The following is a 19,934-nucleotide window of genomic DNA, read 5'->3' on the forward strand; positions in this document are numbered from 1 at the left end:
AACAATGAAGACATTTCATGTTCTAAAGAATAAAACATTTTGAAAAGGGACTGGGGTTGTAACTCAGTGATGGAGTGCTTGCCTAGCATGTGTGAGGCAATGGGTTTGATCCTCAGCACCACAAATAAATAAATGTATATGTTGCATCCATCTACAACTAAAAACAATATATATATATATATATATATATATATATATATATATTTAATTTAATTTTTAAGGGGGGGGAGAGAGAGAGAGAGAGAGAGAGAGAGAGAGAGAGAGAATTTTAATATTTATTTTTTTTTTTAGTTATCGGCAGATACAACATCCTCGTTTGTATGTGGTGCTGAGGATCGAACCCGGGCCGCACGCATCCCAGGCGAGCACCCTACCACTTGAGCCACAACCCCAGCCCATATTTTTAATTTTAAAAGGTGAGGTGAAGCCAAATCTTACAAGAAAAATGCAGCCAAAGGTAGGGCCTTGACCACTCCCTGGGTCTCCTGGATAGCAGAGGTAGCCCAACATTCTTACCTTTGTTAAGTTGTTCAAAATCCTTGCCCTTGCACCTTGGACATCTGAGGTTTCTTGGACTGTGGTACATCTTTCAATCCACAAATATTTGTAGACCCTTATGTATAAATGCATTAGCTTTCCCACATACTATCTCAATTAATCCTCACAACACCACTCTGAATCCCACTTTAGTGCCACTTACAGATAGGAGAATAGAGAGCAAGTAACATCTTGCCTAAGGACAGTCAGAGATTCAGTGGCTGTAGATGAGCAGCATAATAGTAGCTAAAGAAATAAATCTGGTCCAATACTGTGGTTCCAAGCACACATACTGCCCCAAATCCTGGAGATAATTCCAGTGCTGTAAGGAAGTGGACCAGGGCATCAGTTTGTAGAGCTACTGAGAGTAATGTGATGCCATTTGAGAAGGAAAGGCTTTATCTTGCTTTTTTTTTTTTTTTTTTTTTTTTGTAGGACTGGGACTGAACCCAGTACCTCACATAGGCTAAGCAAGCTTCCTACCACTGAGCTCATCTCCAGTCCTTTTTGATTTTATTTATTTTGAGACAGGGTCTGGCTAAATTTCCCAGGCCAGCCTTGAACTTGCAATCCTCCTGCCTCAGCCTCCTGAGTAGCTGCATAGTTGGGATTGCACATGTGTACCTGTTAGCCTGTCAGGCCTTGGTTCTTCACCCACAGGCCTTATCTTCTTTGTCCAACTCCACCTTTGTTTCCCTTTGCTTTTTAACCAACCAGACCACAGCATCAAAATGGATATATGTGTTTTCTTCATCATTTCTCTGACATGTTTTTGTTTTCCACCCAGTTACTTTCTTTCTCATTCACTGTGGCTGAGTCTTACCATTCCCTGCAACCCAGCTCTCCAGTTTCACCCATTGAATTATTAAATCCTAGCCCTACACAGTGATGTATGCCTATACTCAAGCAGCTTGAGAGACTGAGGCAGAAGGATCAGGAGTTCAAAGCCAGCCTCTGCAACTTAGCGAAATCCTAAAGCAACTCAGTGAATAATAAATAAATATTAATAATAAATAAAATATTAAAAAGGACTGGGGATGTGGCTCACGGGTTAAGCACCAAAAAAAAAAATTATGAATGATTAAATCCTTCCTAGTTTCCCTCAGAAATGGCTCTTCATTCTGCTTCCAACTGCCTATTCCTACTACTTTAATTCTTGTCTTTCTCATTAATTGTGTAGACTCTTACAAAATTTTTCTAGTTGATTTCCAGTGTGTGTCTTAAAAATTTCAGTGAGCTCTTTCAAAATCAAGATGACAGATAACAGGACCTTAAAAATTAGAATCAGGCCAGCAAGAGGGAGGTCTTGGTTTGCGACATCTTTTATTTAGTTGAAACAATGCATGAAAATTGAATATTGATGGCAGGATTCTAGCTATGGTAGAAGCAAAACATATGAGAGACACTATGGGAACATGTGGAAGGAGGAATTAACTCTACTTGAGAGAGCTGTACAATGTTTCACAGAGAGGGTGACATTTCATCTGGGTTTTTGAAGGGTACATGGAATTTGCCACAGGGAAAGGGAAGTTTTGAGTAAAGAGCAACCATAAGTGCAAAATGCCAGTGAAATCCTAGGGCAAGGAGTGTTTATAAGGCAGGTTCTGCTAAATGCTGGAGAAACACGTCCACAAAAGAGACACAGTTCCTACCTTTGCAGAATTCATAGAGTATTAGGGGAGACTAGTACTAAACCATTACACAAAATTTATATGGTTTAATAACCTATTTTACTCTTGGGCATTTGGGAGGATGTCTTTGAGAGAAGTTTGGTGTGGTTGACATAAAAGGTAGAGAACGAGAACAGAGGATGATGTGGGAGATGTAGGTCAAGTTCATATGGCAAAGAGCTTTGAATGCCATAGGAAAGACTTTGAACTTGAGCAGTTCATTTATTTGGGTATAATAAGATTTAATACAACCAAAAATATTTTCTTTAAATATCAAGCTTCACAATCATTCATCCTTATCACCTAAAACTGAACCCATGTCCCCATCACATTCCCTGCAGCCACCACGATGCACCTGGTCATCTCAGTGAGGGATCTGAGGTCCTGCCTGCATGCTCCTTCTTTCTGTCTCCTCCGTTTATCATGAAATCTTACCAATTTCACTTAAACATTCTAATTTTACTTAGATATTAGATATTTTACTTAGATTAGTAAACCACCACTGGGTTTACCACTTCTTAGATATTCTTAAAATTAGGTCTTATCTCTGTCAGAAAGCTAAATTACAAGAAATTTAGTTTAAATATCTTACCAGGTTTTATTAGAAATTCTAGGATTGGGCCAGATGCAAAGGTGCATGCTTGTTATCCCAGCAACTCAGAGGGCCGAGGCAGGAGAATTGAAAGCTTGAGGCCAACCTCAGCAACTTAGTGAAACACTGTCTCCATAAACAAATAAAATACAAAATTTTAAAAAGAGCTAAAGATGTAGTTTAGTGGTTACGCTCTCCTGGGTTCAATCCCCAGTACCAAAAGGGAGGAGGAGGAGAGAGAAGAAAGAGAAAGAGAAAGAGAGGAAGGAAGGAAGGAAAGAAAGAAAGAGTAGAGGAAAATATATTCTCAGATTGAGCAACATCTCATTATGTAAAACAGAATGGGTGTTAAGATGAGCTGAGCACAAAATATTTAAGCTATGGAACTAACCTAGGTGCCCTTCAACAGATGAATGGATTTTTTAGAATGTGATATATACATACAATGGAATATTACTCAACCATAAAGAAGAATGACTTTATGACATTTGTCAGTAAATGGATGGATCTGGAGACTATCATGCTAAGTGAAATAAGCCAATCCCCAAACACCAAAGGTCAAATGTTCTCTCTGATATGTGGATGCTGACATACAACAAGGGGGTGGGGAAGAATAGAAGTTCAGTAGATTGGACAAAGGGGAATGAAAGGAAGGGAGTGGGGTAGGAATAGGAGACAGTAGAATGACTCTAACATGACTGTCCCTTGTACACATATGAATACACCACAGTGAATCTCCACATCAGGTATACCCAAAAGAATGGGATCCTAATTAGAATAAGGCATACTCCATGTTTATATAAATATGTCAAAATAAACTCTACTGTCATGTATAATTGAAAAGAACAAATAAAATAAATTTTAAAAAAGATGAGCTGAACAGAAGCAGATATAAATCTATATTTAAATAAAGCCAAGTTAATGTGTATATCAATTCTTTCAACTTAGCCATTCCACAAGGTAGACATGTTTCAAAATATCCTCTTGTGCATGATAAATATATATAATTTTTATTTGCCAATTAAAATATTTGCCAATTAAAATAAATTAACTTAACATCAATGATATATGTGTATTAATACAAATAAATTTTATATATGCAAGATACCTGGAAGATGCATAAAAATAACCCTGAGTGCTTGCCTTGCTTAATTGGGTTTGTGGTTAAGAGTCTGGGATGTATAAGATTCCTTCCTTCCTTCTTTTTTTTTTTTTTTTTTGGTGGTTGTTGTTGTTTGTTTTTACAATGTTGGGAAAAATCCAGTGTCTTGAACATACTAAGCAAGTACTCTATCACTGATCTACAGCCCACACTATCTATCTATCTATCTATCTATCTATATGCCCCAGACTTAAAATTACTTTTTTTTTAACTCACCTTTGTATTGTTTGATTTTATTATTATTACATGCACATATTACCCATTTAAAACTAACAATGAAAAAGTGTGTTGTTTCTATTTCACGTTCCCATTGCTGATGGGCTCCAGTTATCATGACTAGTTGATTGGATCTGAAGGAATCCATCTTTGCATAGTACCTGAGCAGAGAGCAACCCTGGGCAGTTTGTGAGCTACCAGCCACATGTCTTCTTACTGATTTGCGAGAGCAACCTGGTAACTTATGGTCCATAATCTAATTTAGCTTATTTGGAGTTTATCATCTGGCCTTCTTGGTCATAATAATTATTTTTAAAACTTCTAGTTTTCACATTGTTTAGATGGTCTCATTTCCTGGAAAAGTGAGATTATTTTCTAGTTAAATTCCCATTTTTGTGGCTGTTTTACTTTTCCTGTGATTAAGTACCTACAGAATAGGAAGGATAATAATAAATAGTATAACACCTATACTTATATGTTTGTATGGATACAGATTTGGTGGGACTTCCATGACACCTTGTCCTTGAAAGGCACCTTGTTCCACTGTTGGGGTATAATGGAAATCTATCTCCTCACTCTGCTGGAGGCTAGAAGTCTGAGATCAAAACGCTTACGACACTGGTTTCTCCTGAGGCCTCTCTCCTGTGTTCTCTCTGTACCTGTGTCCAAATTTCCTCCTCTTATAAAATATCAGTCCTATTATATTAGAGGGCACAAAACACCAAAAGTCTTATTTTAACTTCATTTCCTCTTCAAAGGCCCTATATCCAAGTACAGTCATGTCCTGAAATATTAGGGGCTCTGGTTTCAGCATATGGAAAGAGGAGATGGGGCCAAAGTTGAGCCCATAACCATGTATATGAAGCAGAATGGTAAGTGCTTTACAAAGATATCATTAAATCTCATAGTCAAGTCCATGAAAGACAACTGAGGAACAGAGACACTAAATAATGAGATCCAAGAAAAACAAGGGGTTAGAGTGAGAATGTGAACAGACAGACTCTAGATGTCAACTTCTTGACAACCACACCACCCATGAGCTTTTCTCATTATGCTGAATCCATTAAAGTTTCCAAAAGTTGAGAGGTTGAAATGGCTGTTATGGTGAGCAACAGAAAAATACCATCCCAAACCATTTCTTTCTCTAGGGTGGTAGTGGACAGGCCCCAACCAGTACTCAAAAATAGTTTGTCTATTTCCCCATCTAGCCCCATGGAGCCTCTAGCAGTGAATAGTGTGATCAGAATGTGGCCACTAGGTCCACCCTCATGTCCAACCACATCCATGAAGATGAAGAAGGAGTGCAATGAAAAACTGAGCCTGCTTCCTCATGGAAAGCCCTGGAGACCCTTGGGTATCACACACTCCATTATACTTACAAGCTTGAAACCCTCTCCTTTCCTGCCCCGTGCCAAGGTTTTCTAGGAGGAACCAGAAAAGGCTATACTTTGCCCTAAAGGAAGGTCCCTGTCCCAAACAGAGTTCAAGGCTATAAATTTAGGTCACTCAAAGCAGAGATGATGGCAACTGGAATTATCATTTATTGTAACTGTTATGCATTCATTTTTCTCAATTTCAATTTTTCCATTAAAAAATATTTCCCCCCAAGACTCATAGTGCCAAGAAGGATGAGAAGAGAGTTATACACCTGAATTATGCTCCTCATTAGGAGTAGCAAACTACTTCTCACTGTGCTCATTTTAATAAGTGAAAAACAGGGCCAAGGTCACTGACGGCAGGCTTTCAGGCACCAGACCCTGTAGAGAAAGGAAGCAAGCAGAAGGTTCCCAGGTTCTGCCCAATATCTTCATTTAGAGACTTCTATAATCATCTCTATTCAGAAATTATTAATCAACAATATAAATACTAATTAACAGCTTCTTTGGTGAATTGGCAAATTCAGAATCTTAATATAAACTTCTTAAGGGAAGCTGAAAGGCCAGAGATGTTCTAGAACATTTGTGTAGGGTGAAAAAATGCTTCTCTCACTCTTAGGAACTCACTACAACCATCACATACATTTTGAGGCACTCAAAATATTCTTTTTTTTTTTTTTTTTTAGAGAGAGAGAGGGAGTTTTTAATTTTTTAAAATTTTTTTTTAGTTTTCGGTGGACACAACATCTTTCTTTGTATGTGGTGCTGAGGATCAAACCCGGGCCGCACGCATGCGAGGCGAGCGCTACCACTTGAGCCACATCCCTAGCCCAATCAAAATATTCTTTACTAATTTCTGAAGGAGTATTGCCAAGATATCTCTCTCTATATCATATATCAATTTTATTTGTCTCTCTCTCTCTTTTAGTGGCACTGGGGATTGAACCTAGGGGTCCTCTACAACTGAACCACATCCCCATCCCTTTTTTATTTTATTTTATTTTGAGACAGGATCTCACTGAATTTCTGAGGCTGACTTTCAACTTGTGATCCCCCTACCTTGGCCTCCCCAGCAGCATTCATCTGTGCACCTGGCCAACTTCATTTTTTTTAAAATCAAAGAAACAATTAATGACAATGAATCTTAATTTTACACTAGTATTTAAATCAATAATTTGTGGAAACAAGCTATTATATGGTAAAAAGCCATCATAAACAGTGAATTGACTCAAATTTACATGTAATAAATCCAAAAGATCACACCTACATTTTTGAGTGCCAAAAATTCAAAATTGCTTAGTGAAAACTATGTAGAAGAGCAACCTGCAAAAAATCTGCAATTGGTCTTGGTTTGGGCAGAACCTCACACAACAGTGTTGACTATTTCCGTGACTTGACCATGCAGCAGTGGAGATAATAGAGGGCAGGAGACCTCTTCCTCTCAGCTTGTCTTTCAAAGGAAGTGCACAGAGTGTTAATCTTCTTCACAGTAGCATGGCTTAACCAAGCCATAAATTAGCCTAAAAAATCCCTCTGGCCGGCAGAGGAGGATCCAGTTCCCTGCATTGTCAAAGGCAGTGGTTCTCAGCCTTGCCTGAGCATCACACTTACCAGGGGAACTTTCAAAATCTTCATCCTCAGACTCCACTGCAGACTAATTAAAATTGTTCTTAAGTAAAGGTGCTGGGCGTTGGTAATTGTGAAACACTGCCCATTGATTATTATCAGCAGCCATAGTTGAAAGCCACTGGCACAAAAGTTTATCAGTTGGATGGGGACAAGAATACATTCTGCAGTCATGTTTTTCCAAAACTTGGTTCTTTTTTCTTCCTGACGCTTATGGGTCCTGGAGGGTGCAGAAGCAAAATATCACTTTGCCTTGCCTTCAATATTACTGAATGCTGCTCATACCACAGCTCAGAAAGAAGCCTGAGGTAAAACAAAAATGATAGTGTCACCTAACTGGTTCTGATCTAAAAACAATAATGCCTTGAACATGTCCCATAAACCTGGACTTTGTCCATGGTTTTTACCGTACTGCATCTGAAGACTTGTGATGTCTGTAAAAATGGCAATCACACAAGGCACTTCCTGTTTTTCCACCAAGAACATGCTAATGCACATTCAGAAACTTTCACAGTTTTTAAAATTTTTCTTGCAAATACTTGAGTTTTTTACTTGCCAAACAAGGCCTTCTCCTATTCCCTTTGCAGGTAAATGTCTTCTTTCTGAAATGCTTCTGTATCTGGCTCATTCTTCAACAAGGCCAAGGTCCAAAGGGTATTTGGATCAGAACAGGATGCTCTCCTCTAAAGGGCAGAGTTTTCTGCAAGGATCAGGGAATGACTACAACCTGAGAACCTGCTCAGTTACCCTGGAGTTGGGAGCTGAAACCCAGGATCCAGCTCAATCACAAACATGTCCTCTTGACTCTACTGAGCAAATCTCTGTATTGGTGTCAGACCCCTCTCCTGGAGCCTTCTTAGGCAGACTTGAGCAGCATTAATCTCTTCTCACTGTTCCAAGTATTCTTACCAAACTGCAAATCAAGCAAAGACAGAAAAATACTAAAAATATTCAAACTTGAACACACCAGGAACCAGGAGTTCAGCTAGTTTCCTTTTTTGGAACTGCCGAAGAACAATTTCAGTAATTTTTGCTGTATCCTCAATCTAGAAAATCTTACTTGAAATAATAAAACATACACTCAGTGAAGACAAGGATCTCTTTTTCTGTTTTTTAAATTTTTTTTTAAATTTTAATTTGTCATATATGACACAGAATGCATTACAATTCATATTACACATATAGAGCACAATCTTTCATATCTCTGGTTGTACACAAAGTAGAGTCACACCATTCATGTTTTCATACGTGTACTTAAGGTCATGATGTCCATCTCATTCCACCATTTTTCTTACCCCTAGTCTTTTCCTGTTTTATTCTGAGGGTCCTGATTACTGAATTTGGTAAATGCTCAGTCTATATGTGTTAAATGACTTGGAAACTTCTGTTCCAAAGAGATTAGGTTGTATTAATAGTTCCTGCAAACTGAGAATCTGTTTATAGCTCACTCAAGTATAAATTTTCCCTACTAGGACTATGCCTTTCTCCCCACCTTGGAAAAAATCAAGCAGTCTGCTAACCTTATCTAATGGACTTTTCCAATATCATCTTCAGTTTTTTTGGTGGGGAATAGAGTGTAGGTAGGTCCTGGCACATGCAAGGCAAACATTCTACCACTGAGCTACATCCACAGTCCTGTATTTTGAGACAGGATCTCACTAGGTCGTCTAAGCTGGCCTCAAACATGTGATTCTCTAACATCAGCCTCCCAAGTAGCTGAGATTACAAGACATGCACCACTGAGCCCCACAAAAATGTCTGCAATTTGCTGGCATTTTGTTTTTTCATTCTGATTAAAAGGATAAACCAGGTCATCAGTCCAGGGCCTGCCAATCTCATTCAGGCACCTATGAGCAAGCTTAGTTCAGCCCCTGGTATGGAGCGGAAAGGGGAATTTACCTTTTAGCTATAAGGGGCCCTGGACTTGGACCAGTGGAGACAGAAACAGGGAGGAGGCCACTCTCTAGAAGGGAGGGGCAGCATCAAACCAAGGGAAACTCAAGAAGGGCTGACCAGCAACTGCTGAGGTTAGGCCCAATAAGAACAATAGTGACTACTCAGGGCAAAAAGTTCCTTCTGCATTCAGGACCAGAAATATTCAGACTACATGTCATAAAAAGGGAAGGACCGGAAGAAATCCCACAGAGAGGCAGACATGGGGTCAGAGAGGCAAAGAACAGCCAGACTGTGGTTCCCTGAACACACACCCACTGCTTCCAGGCTGTCAGAGGGATCTTCACGTTTATAAACTAAGGAACACAAGACACAGGACCATTCAATTATCAGAAAATCAGATACAATCTCAAAACATATGATAATGATACTTGGTACTCCCAGGACAGGAGAAGAGGTTCATTAATAGTCTATGGTACATAAATCTCAAACCCTTGCCAAAACACAGAACAAAAATTAGAAGGAGAGATGATAAAAGGTTGAGGGAGATAGATGCTTGACAAAAATCCCTTTTTAAATTCATTTCTTCCCTACCTGGATGATGCTGAACTGATATTAATGGGTAATACTTACTTAAAAGTATATATTCCCTATCTTCTTCCTATAACTTGTCTATGCAGCATATAATGGATTAGGACAAAATCTCTACCAAATAAAAAAGTATATATTCTCTATCTTTTTCTATAGCTGATCTCTTTTGAATACACTTAATAAGACAAAATCTCCACCAAATAATAAAAATATACGGTAATTTTTGCTATACTCCGCTTTTTCACTGCTGTAACCAAAAGACCTATAAGAACAGTTTTAGAGGGGGAAAATTTTATATCAGGGCTCACGATTTCAGAGATCTCAGTCCATAGACAGCCAGCTCCATTCCTCTGGGTACCGGGGTGAAGCAGAACAACACGGCAGAAGTATGTGGTGGAGGAAAGCGTTTCAGGACATTGCACCAAAAAGCAGAGAAAGAGTTCACTCTCCACGAAACAAAATTTATACTCCAAAGGCACACCCACAATGATCCACCTCCTCCAGCCACATCCTACCTGCCTACAGTTAAGCCCTATCAGTAGATTAATACACTGATTAGGTTCAGTCTCTCATAACCCAATCTAAATTTCCTTGCATTGTCTCACATATGGGCTTCTGGAGGACATCTCTTATCTAAACCAAAATAATATTAAAAATAAGATTACCATATGATCTAAGTGGATGGGTATATAAAAAACAGAACTCCAAAAGAATTAGAAATAGTTCTTGGAGGCTATTTGTGTACCCACATTAATTCACAACAGCCAAACAGTCGAAATACCCAAGTGTCCACACACAGATTAATGGATAAATACAATGTGGAATACACAAAGATTGAAATATTATTCAGGCTGAACAAGAAATGTGACACATGCTACAACATTGATGAACCTTGAAGACATTATACTAAGCGAAAGGAGTTAGTAATGAGAGAACAAATCTTGTATGATTCCACTTGTATGAGGCACTCAGAGTAGGCAAGTCATAGACAGAAAGGAGGCCGGTGGTTGCCAAAGGCAGGTGAGTGGGTAAAATGGGGAGTAATTGTTTAATGGGCACAGAGTCCCAGTTATGCCAGTTCATTAGGAGTGTCACACTGAAGAGTGAAAACTGTGGGACACCAGCCCCCTTCTCACACCCTTTTGTTTCCTGTCTTTGAGGTGAGTAGTTTGAATCTGCCATATGCTCCCACCATGATGTCCTGCTATGTGACAAGCTCACACAAAATGTGGTCGACTAATCATGGACTGGAACCTTCAAAACAGTGAACCAAAAGAAACCTTTTCTCTTTATAAGTTTCTTATTTCTGGTTACAGTAATAGAAACTGTTTAGCACAGGAAATGTGTACCAAGAGGTTGGGTCTTTATCATTACTGTATGCCTGGGGAGGTAGAGGAGTCTGAAATTTTTTTATACAGAAAGCCAGAGTGCTATAAGCAGAGGTTAATGGGTGACTCTGGTGAAGGCTCAGAAAACCAGAAAGCTGAGAAGAATGTGGACAGTAAAGATGAAGCTCTTGAGATATTCAATGGAAATGTGGACTCTATTAAGAATAGTGCTAGCCAGGCTCAGTGGCACACGCTTGTAATCCTAGTGGCTCAGGAGGCTGAGGCAGGAGGATCAAGAGTTCAAAGCCAGCATCAGCAACAGCCAGGCACTAAGCAATTTAATGAGACCCTGTCTCTAAATAAAATACGAAATAGGGCTGGGATGTGGCTCAGTGTTGGTGCCCCTGAGTTCAATCCCTGATACAAAAAAGAAGAAGGAGGAGGAGGAGGAGAGTGCTAAAGGCCATCCTTGTTACACTGTTGGAAAAAAATGGAAGCATTTTGTCCGGTCCCCAAAACTATGTGAGAGATTGAGTTTGAAGATGATGGGCTAGTTTCCTTGGTAGAGGATATTGGATAGCAGCAAAGCATTTAAGTAGTGATATAGGTATTACTGACTGCTTATACCTAAATTTACAGTGACAATTTGGCTCAAAAAGGAACAGAGCAGAAAGGTTTTTAAAATTCACAGTTTGAGCCAGGCACAGTGGTACAAACATGTAATCCCAGCAACTGGAGAGCCAAGGCAGGAGGATTGCAAGTTCAAGGTCAGTTCAACAACTTAGCAAGACTCTTGGCAACTTTGCAAGACTTTATCTCAAAAAAAATAAAATAAAAAGGGCTGGGGATATAACTCGGTGGTAGACACCACTAGATTTAATTCATAGTACTAAACAAAACTGAAAATAAAACAAAATGATATCTGAAGTGAAGTGAAATTAAGTTAAATTAAATCACAGTTTTTCCCAGATAAGGAACATGCATAAACTTTCAGAAAAGAGAGTGCAATCATTAGCACTGGAAATAAGAAGCCAAGTGCTTTGGACCAGAACTATAAGAAGGAGGACTTGAGAGCATCTCAGAGATCTGCAAGGTCACCCCAAGCTTCACAGGCTCAAAAGTGCAGAAGTGTAAATTTCTTTGAAAAACTTTCCTTTGTGGAAAGAACGCTGGTGCCTAATGTACCTATGGATTGGTCTCCCTGAATTCAACTAGCAGGACACTCAGAGGCCACTGCAGTCGTGGTTCATGTGGGCCCATCAGGTGGGTCTATGGTGATAGACCTCAGCCTTATGCACATGGTGCTGGTTTTTCAGGCAAGCAGAATAAGAGAGTTATTGGGTAATGGAGCCCTCTATCAATATTTCAAAGGAAACCCTGGGAAGCAGGGTAGTATGTGACAGGTGCCAGTCCCTATAAGCAGCTCCTTGGAGGGCAATACATGGATTTGTGGGGATGAAGGCAAAACTAAAATGGAGACCACAGGAAAGTCAATGCCAGAATCCTGAAATGCCTGCCAAGGGAAGCTGCAGGCTTCCCTTAAATAGAGCCAGCCAAGAAAGTGGTCACGTGGGCTAAAACAGCAATGCCATAGGAATATGGCTGTCCAGGACATGGGAGCACACTTCCTGCCCCAGTGTACCCTGTATGCTGGACATGGACCTGTAGGATGTAATGTTTTCCCTGCTGGGTTCAGGTCTTGTTTTAATCCAATCCCTCTTTCTATTCCTCTTGGAGGGAAGATTGACTCTGTGACTGTGCTACCATTGTATCATAGAAGTATGTAACTTTCTTTTTCATATATACAAGGGCTCACACCTAAGAGTTTGCCTTTATTCTCAGAGGACATTCTGAACTTGGAATATTGAACAATACTGGGACAGTCATCTTTGGGAACTTTTTGCAAGTTCATATTGGGTGAATGGACAGATGGTGAAAGTGAGTTGGACAAGAACCTTTTGGGGTTAGGGATAAATACTATAGTTTGGATCTTAAAAGTCCCCAGAAGGCCCACATGTTACAGAGTCAGTCTCTAGAGCAGAGCTATTAGAAGTGGCAGAGTCTTTCAGAAATGGAGTCTAGTGGGAGGTCTTTAGGTCATAGAAACTGTGTGCCTTAAAGTAACTTTGGGATGCTGGCCCCCTTCTCATTCTCTTTTGCTTCCTGGGTACAGGGTGAGCAGTTTTACTCCATCATATGCTCCAGCTATGATGTGCTGCACTACCCCCCCCCACCCGCCCAAAAGCAGTCGTGAACTGGAAACTCCAAAACTATGATCCAAAGTAAATCTTTTCTCTTTGAGTGGATTGTCTCAGATATTTGTTATAGTAAAACAAAGCTGACTAACACAATAGCCATTCACATTTTGGATTGTCTAATCCAGTAAATTTTCTGGTGTCGATTTCCCAATTTTGCCACATTCTCATTAACATGCTTCTTTCCTTTGGCTACATTTTCTGTGTTCTAAAAGTTGAGGTGGGCAGTAGAATCCCTGTGGTAATGAGTTTCCTGGCAGCTAAACAACTACTACTAAGACCCGACAGCCTGAGGAAAGCTGTGAATGGACCAGAGGTGGTTGCCAAGCTCAGGTTAAGGGTAAGGTAACACCAGGCTCTTTGGTGTTAACTTTTCCATCAGCCTTCTCCAAAGTTGTTAGGTTCTTAGCGTGAACCAGCGTTGTATTGGGCATGGAAGGTGAATGGGCAGCGGTCAAGAAAGGTGTTGTGTTTCATTAAGACAACGAAACCAATTTTTTCTTTAAAAGCAAATTTATAGAAGTTGGATACAAGAAAACAAACATCCTGCAATCAGATGGAAATCACATGTGACTTAGCATAAAACTTGGAAAGAAGTAACCAAAATCTCTCATCAATTCTAGTCATTTATCAGAAGATAGACACACCAATTTTTCCTGCTCATGGGGATATGCCTTTCTCATCTGGCTGCCTGGACACCAAGCCACCTTCTCCTCTTTACTCTCGTTTCTCAGGTACTTCCAACCCAGAGAGGGGGAGCCCTATACAGGGGACATAAGTAGTCCAATCCCTGTGCCTCACTGTAAATTAAATTCGATGGCTGGTTTGCAGAGCTTATTATGTGATTTCTACTCAAAAATGAGTGAAGATCCAATCCTGAAACTAGCCCAGACTCAGCTTCTGAGGTAGGTAAAGGCCTTGAAAGACCCTGTGCGCAGCTCTACTGCAGCCAACTTTGAAACAGCTTCTGAAATCAAAATAGTGTTGCCACATCCCCCCTAACATAAATGGAGAGAAAATTAACACATAAAAGTAACTTTAATTCAGAGCAGGGATAGCTTAGTGGTGGAGTGCTTATTTAGCATGCAAAAGGTCAGGACTTTAATTCCCACCAATGCAAAAACAAAAACACAAAAGAAAATTCTGCAAAACTCTTTAATCTCCATAATGGAAAGAATTACTGTATTTCACTGAATCTGAGATAGTGATTGTAAAATAGAGCATTATTATATATTTATATATGTATAGGGGGAACATGGAACTAATTTTGCAACAATATTAATGATCATTGATTGGGAGGTATATCCTGATGTCAGAGATTTTAAAAGTGTGGTAAAAATGAATGTCTTAGGATCAATTAAATTCAGCACCAAAAAGTTATTCTTCAAAAAATTTATTCAAATAATATATTAGAATTAAGTATATTAAATTGGAACCTACTCATTATTGGTAGCATATACTTAAAATTTTTTGTTTCATTTCTCATTAAAAACAAAGGATGGACTGACACATGGGTTAATTTAGGAGATGTGTTGTAGGAACTTGGAAATTTATGGATTTTCTTAGGCAATCATTTCATTTTCATTTCTCGAATCACAGATCAGGACATGATAGACAAGACCTATGTTAAGTCTCTCGGTGTAGAGCCAGGTCTCCTGGGCCCTGCTGTGTTCTCTTCATGGAAATCAAAAATCAAGTGAGTCCATAGCATTCTTTGGTCTAACCCTACAGGTAAGGTAAAGCAATTAATAAAAGCATTTATTCCGCCAAAGATGTTCTTTCATGAAACTACTGAACTTTCCAGGGTTACGGATGCTTGGAAATTTACACAGCAAATCCAATCCATTCCTCCCTCATTTTGCTCTTTTAGGACATTATCCAAGTTCTCAAACAAATGGCTTCTTGGCACGTTCTGAAAGGTATAGACTATAAAATATTACTTAATCAGCTTTATGCCAAACACTAGTCTCCTGCCTAGATACTACTATAATCAGCTTTATGCCAAACACTAGTCTCCTGACTAGATACTACTTGGTAGTTTATGGAAGACTCTGGGAAGTATGCAACATTTCATAACTTTTTAGCATTTGCTGCAAATGGAACAGACATCCTATTTCAGTGTCCCCAGAGCATGTTGAAAATCTGTGAATGCTCTCCTGTGACTGACTTTTTTAAAAGTGGTAATTATTCAGGGCAGTACATAAACAATCCATCTTCCCTAAGTGTTTGCCCCTTTTTTGTCCTGACTTCTGGCAAGGTGCTTCATAGGGGAATCACCAGTATTAATTGCAGAAGATGCAAAGGTTAGCACATTTGAAGAGATTGGAAGAGATTGGAGACTGACCGTGGGCTGTATCAAAATATTTCCACATCCCTTTTAAAGGATGACTCATTGTGTCATTCATTCCAAAACACTTCAAAAACCATTTCATTCCATTTTTATGCATCCCCCTCTTCATTCTATTTTTATAACCTAGAACTAGAGGGCACAGCTTTCTTGCCCTCACTCTTTCTGTTAGCTTTTCGCTGGCGATCCAGAGGCAAGGTGGCTAATTTATACAGCACAGGAAATATAACAGCAGTGAATATTGCTGATCCTAAACAGGAATACAGAACAATAGGCAAGTCTGGATATTGTCCTTCAACAACTCCAATTATTGCAGGAATAGCCATGTCTCCCAGGGCTGCACCAATTACCAAAAAGGCTGCTGATTTCCCACTTATGGTCGTGTACTGCTCAATCCAGGAAATACCACTGGGAAACGTGGTTGCCATTGAGGCCCCATACACTGAAGTGGCAATCCAGAGACAAAGTGGATTCTTGTTGAAAAGCACCAGAAATAAAGATGAAGCCAGGCTGCCAATGTTGCTCAACACAATCATGATGCCTGGCTGTAGACATGCAGCAAAGAAGATCGCCAGACCCCTGCAGGCTGCAAAGGTCCCCCAGAAGATGGAGTTCAACCCAGCGGCTTCACTTTCTTCCATGCCAGCATAGGTGGTGGCAAAGGAGAAAATATAGGAGCCATATGTTATCTCTGCTCCAACATAAAAAAAGAAGAACACGAAAAGGAGGCAGAGAAGGGTCTTGTGATATTCAGCTCTTCGATATGCCTGAGCAGATACTTTTGCTCTTTCCTGCCTTGAGCTTTTCTTAAAAAACAGAGCAAACAGGAAGAGAGACACTATGAAAATATAAGCACCGATAAAAGCATAAGCCCAGAATAGATTCATGTCATCAGGCAATCCAAAGAGAGGGGCTGAGTCAGCTTCAGATGATCCGTTGGTGGCTGGAGGCTGAAAGGCAGGCTCTGTGTGGTTTTCAGCAGACACTGGGGTACCCAGTGCCAATTTAGCCAGAAGTGGAGCCAGAAAAGCACCCAAGGCGAAACCAAAGTGTAATGACTGCATGTGTGGGGCTCCTTTGTCCCCCCAAAGAGCCAAAATGAGGATGTTACCACCTGCCAACGAAAGATGGGGAAATGATTTAGGTTAAACACAGTAACACTGAAAAAGGTAATTAAGAAAAGAAGGCTGAGTCTGTATCATGTGGCTTGCACATTGCAATATACAGAGTTATCGAACATGACACCTGACCCAGTTCTCTGATTGGGGAACTCTAACCCAATACCACCAGAGAGCTAAGTGTATGACATCTCATGCATGCTGGAATTCTATAAGCTGATAAACCACTACCTCCAAGCACATTAGCCAAAGCTTTTCATAAAACAGTGCTAACACTGTATTGGGAAATAATGCTTATTCACCTATTTATTTCTAAATAATTAAAATATATATGTATTTACTAGACAAATATGACCATCAGATAGTAGCCAATTACTAAAGCTTTCTTTTTCTTGGAACTGGTAGTCACTTCAAGAACATCATTTACCTATGTATAAACCAGATGCAAAATACACTTTGAGGAACCCGAATACTGTAGGATTCTAGTATGCCTGTTACAGGGAACAAGAACACCTTTTAGCATCTGCATTCACCCTGTTTGGACACCTGCAAAGTGAAAGACTGGAAGCATCAATTGTTTGGCTTCCTTTTTTAAAGATCAGATATTTTCTGATGAATGTATAATTCTACCCTGTAGTTTAACATCCAAACTAAGCCTGACATATAAAATATTTCCTTGCCGTATCTGATAACATTAGAATGGAAAGGTGGACCTTCAAAGCTGGATTTGGCCCTCAATAAACATCACCTGTGTCACTGATGACCCATGGATTAACTGGACTGCAGCGGGGCAGGAAACTTTGAGAGGGAAAAGAAAGGAAACCAAGGTATATACAATACAGGTTTCTCTCAGCTCAAAAACAAGGGTATAGTTTAAATTGAATGGCTTCTTCTTTTCTTTCACCACCAAATAAGGGTTCCAAACTTCACTGAATCTGAGATAGTGATTAATTCAAACAATTAAAACTGTTTTATCCTAGCGAAACATCAATCCCTTATGCTACAATAACAAAAATCTATCACAAAATGAAAGCTTGCTTCTCTGTACTGGAATTAGCCACAGGAAGGTGTCCTTCCCTGTTTAGATAATATAAATCAACAATCTCCCACAGAACAAAATCCTTTATGTTCACTTTACATTTGGCCGCTCAAAATTTGATACCCTAACTGGCAAGAATAATTGATAGAAGAGTGATTCTGAATGACCCATTCAGAAAGCCCATGTCATTTCAAGAGCATTGCAAGTTACAGTTTTTTTAAATTTATTGGTTCATTATAATTATACATACTAGTGGGATTCTTTATGTCATATACTTTCATGCACATAATATAATTTAATCAATCTCGTTCCCCAGTACCTTCACTTTCCTTCCCTTCCTCCCTCTCCCTGATTCACTTGCTGTACTCTACTGATCTCCCTTCTATTAGCAAGTGATAGTTTAATACTATCTGCTCTCCCAGAGGTGACACTGAAGAATTCACTTACCTGTATCCAGAACACCTATTGAAGTGCCAAGGACAGACATCATGACTATCAGTAATACTGATCTCTTGCACAAAGGAATAATGTAAAGACCAACTGTAGTAGCTAACATTGACATCCCTGAGAAGAAAAGGTAAAAGCAACTATTTAGAAATGGGTGTGAAGCCAGGCACTGTGGCACATGCCTGTAATCCCTGCAACTCAGGAGGCTGAAGAAGGAAGTTCGTAAGTTCAAAGTCAGCCTCAGCAACTTAGCAAGTCCCTGTCTCAAACCACAAAAATAAAAAGGGCTGGGGATATGGCTCAGTGGTAAAGTGCACCTGGGTTCCATATCTGGAGCCCCCCAAAAAATAAAATAAAATAAAAAAAGAAAGAAAAGAAAAAGAAAAAAAAAGAGTATCCATTATGGTCATCACTTCCAGCGCAAAATAAGATCAAATTAAAGGTGTATAATCATGGGTTAGGGTTGTAGCTCAGTGGTAGAGCGCTTGCCCCACATGTGTGAGGCACTGGGTTCAATCCTCAGCACCACATAAAAATAAAGATATTATGTCCATCTACAGCTAAAAAAATATATTTTTTAAAGTGTGTAATTAGGAATTTACCTATGGGAACCCATGAATCATGGGTTGCAGAAGTTCTTACAAGACATTATTTCATTTAAACCTTATCTGGCTTGTAGACTACAAAATGTAAATTTCTATGACATGAATATAATTCAGCACTAATAGTAACGAGACTATAAATTATACTATAAAGTTTTATAGCAAAAGAGAAAGGCCAAAAATTATTTACTTAAATATTTCATATATTAAAAAAACTAAAGAATTTTTAAGTAGAAGTTAACAGTTCAATAAATCAAAAGGAAAATGCAATCAATATAGTAGGAATGTACTAATAATTTTGAGAAATATGGACAGAAATACATTTTTTCAACCTGCTTTGGAATTAAAAGAGCTTCTTTATGTATTCATCAGCAATAAATGATTCTCCTTGCTTCCAGAGGAATTTTATCACATTAATCTGGATTTTTAAAAAATGTGTCAATTCATCCAAAAAGGAGTATGATAAAAGCTTTGCCATCTATTTACATTCTGGGGCCATCACTGACATGAGGCAGAAGGGACAAAATGTAGCCTACCTCAGTTCACTCACCATCCCTTTTCTCTTATTTTCAATTTGGAGTCCATAGAGCCTGGGCAGGTTCCAGGAGCTCTTTCTAATGTCTGTGGCCCTAGGAGATCTGCCCTACACCCTGATGAGCAGACCTTTTGGACAACCAGGGAATGAACCTAAATTACAGTAAAATGGTACCTAAGTTACAGTCAAGGTCAGGAAGTCTAAGCATCGCTAACACACCTGAGGGCTGATCTGAGTTTCCAGAGGGCCCAGCACAGATTCCCCTGAACTGCCAAGGTGAGAGCAGGACCATGGAAACCCAGTTCCACAGAGGACACCAAAACACAACCCATTTCAAGTGTCACCCATTTCACTCCGCAGGCTACTGTTTTCCTATGTAGAGCCATATTGTAAATGCAATGATAGTAACAAACAAGCAGAAATCAGCATTTACTTACCCATGAGTAAAAAATCATTCATACAGTCAAAAAGAACTCCACCAATCATAGAGCCACAAAGAAATCCAGAGGCACGGCCCACAAAAATTAGTGAAAGACTGCTGATATTTCTGTTTACATTCCGTGCCAAATCTTGAAAGGTGGGTCCCAGTATAGCGACACC

At 39.4% G+C, this 19,934-nt stretch overlaps 1 protein-coding gene across 1 annotated transcript; it reads right to left on the reverse strand.

The window, feature by feature from the left end:
- Window positions 1–15,712: 15,712 nt before the first annotated feature.
- Window positions 15,713–19,934, reverse strand: LOC143402395 (sodium-dependent glucose transporter 1-like). The gene is made up of 3 exons (XM_076859838.1): window positions 19,772–19,934; window positions 18,198–18,314; window positions 15,713–16,707 (listed from the first exon to the last, which is right to left on the reverse strand). Exons 1-3 carry the CDS (start codon window positions 19,818–19,820, stop codon window positions 15,713–15,715), a joined length of 1,161 nt encoding a protein of 386 aa, XP_076715953.1. The 5' UTR covers window positions 19,821–19,934.

Source organism: Callospermophilus lateralis, chromosome 6 (assembly GCF_048772815.1).
Source record: "Callospermophilus lateralis isolate mCalLat2 chromosome 6, mCalLat2.hap1, whole genome shotgun sequence".
Lineage (NCBI taxonomy): Eukaryota > Metazoa > Chordata > Mammalia > Rodentia > Sciuridae > Callospermophilus > Callospermophilus lateralis.

Bases quoted from the DNA above. Each gene is read 5' to 3' on its own strand.
- LOC143402395 (XM_076859838.1), bottom strand. From the start codon at position 19,820: ATGATTGGTGGAGTTCTTTTTGACTGTATGAATGATTTTTTACTCATG. The intron at 18,315-19,771 runs GTAAGTAAATGC...TTTTCTTCTCAG, and splicing joins GAATGATTTTTTACTCATGG to GGATGTCAATGTTAGCTACT. The intron at 16,708-18,197 runs GTAAGTGAATTC...TTTCGTTGGCAG, and splicing joins AATAGGTGTTCTGGATACAG to GTGGTAACATCCTCATTTTG.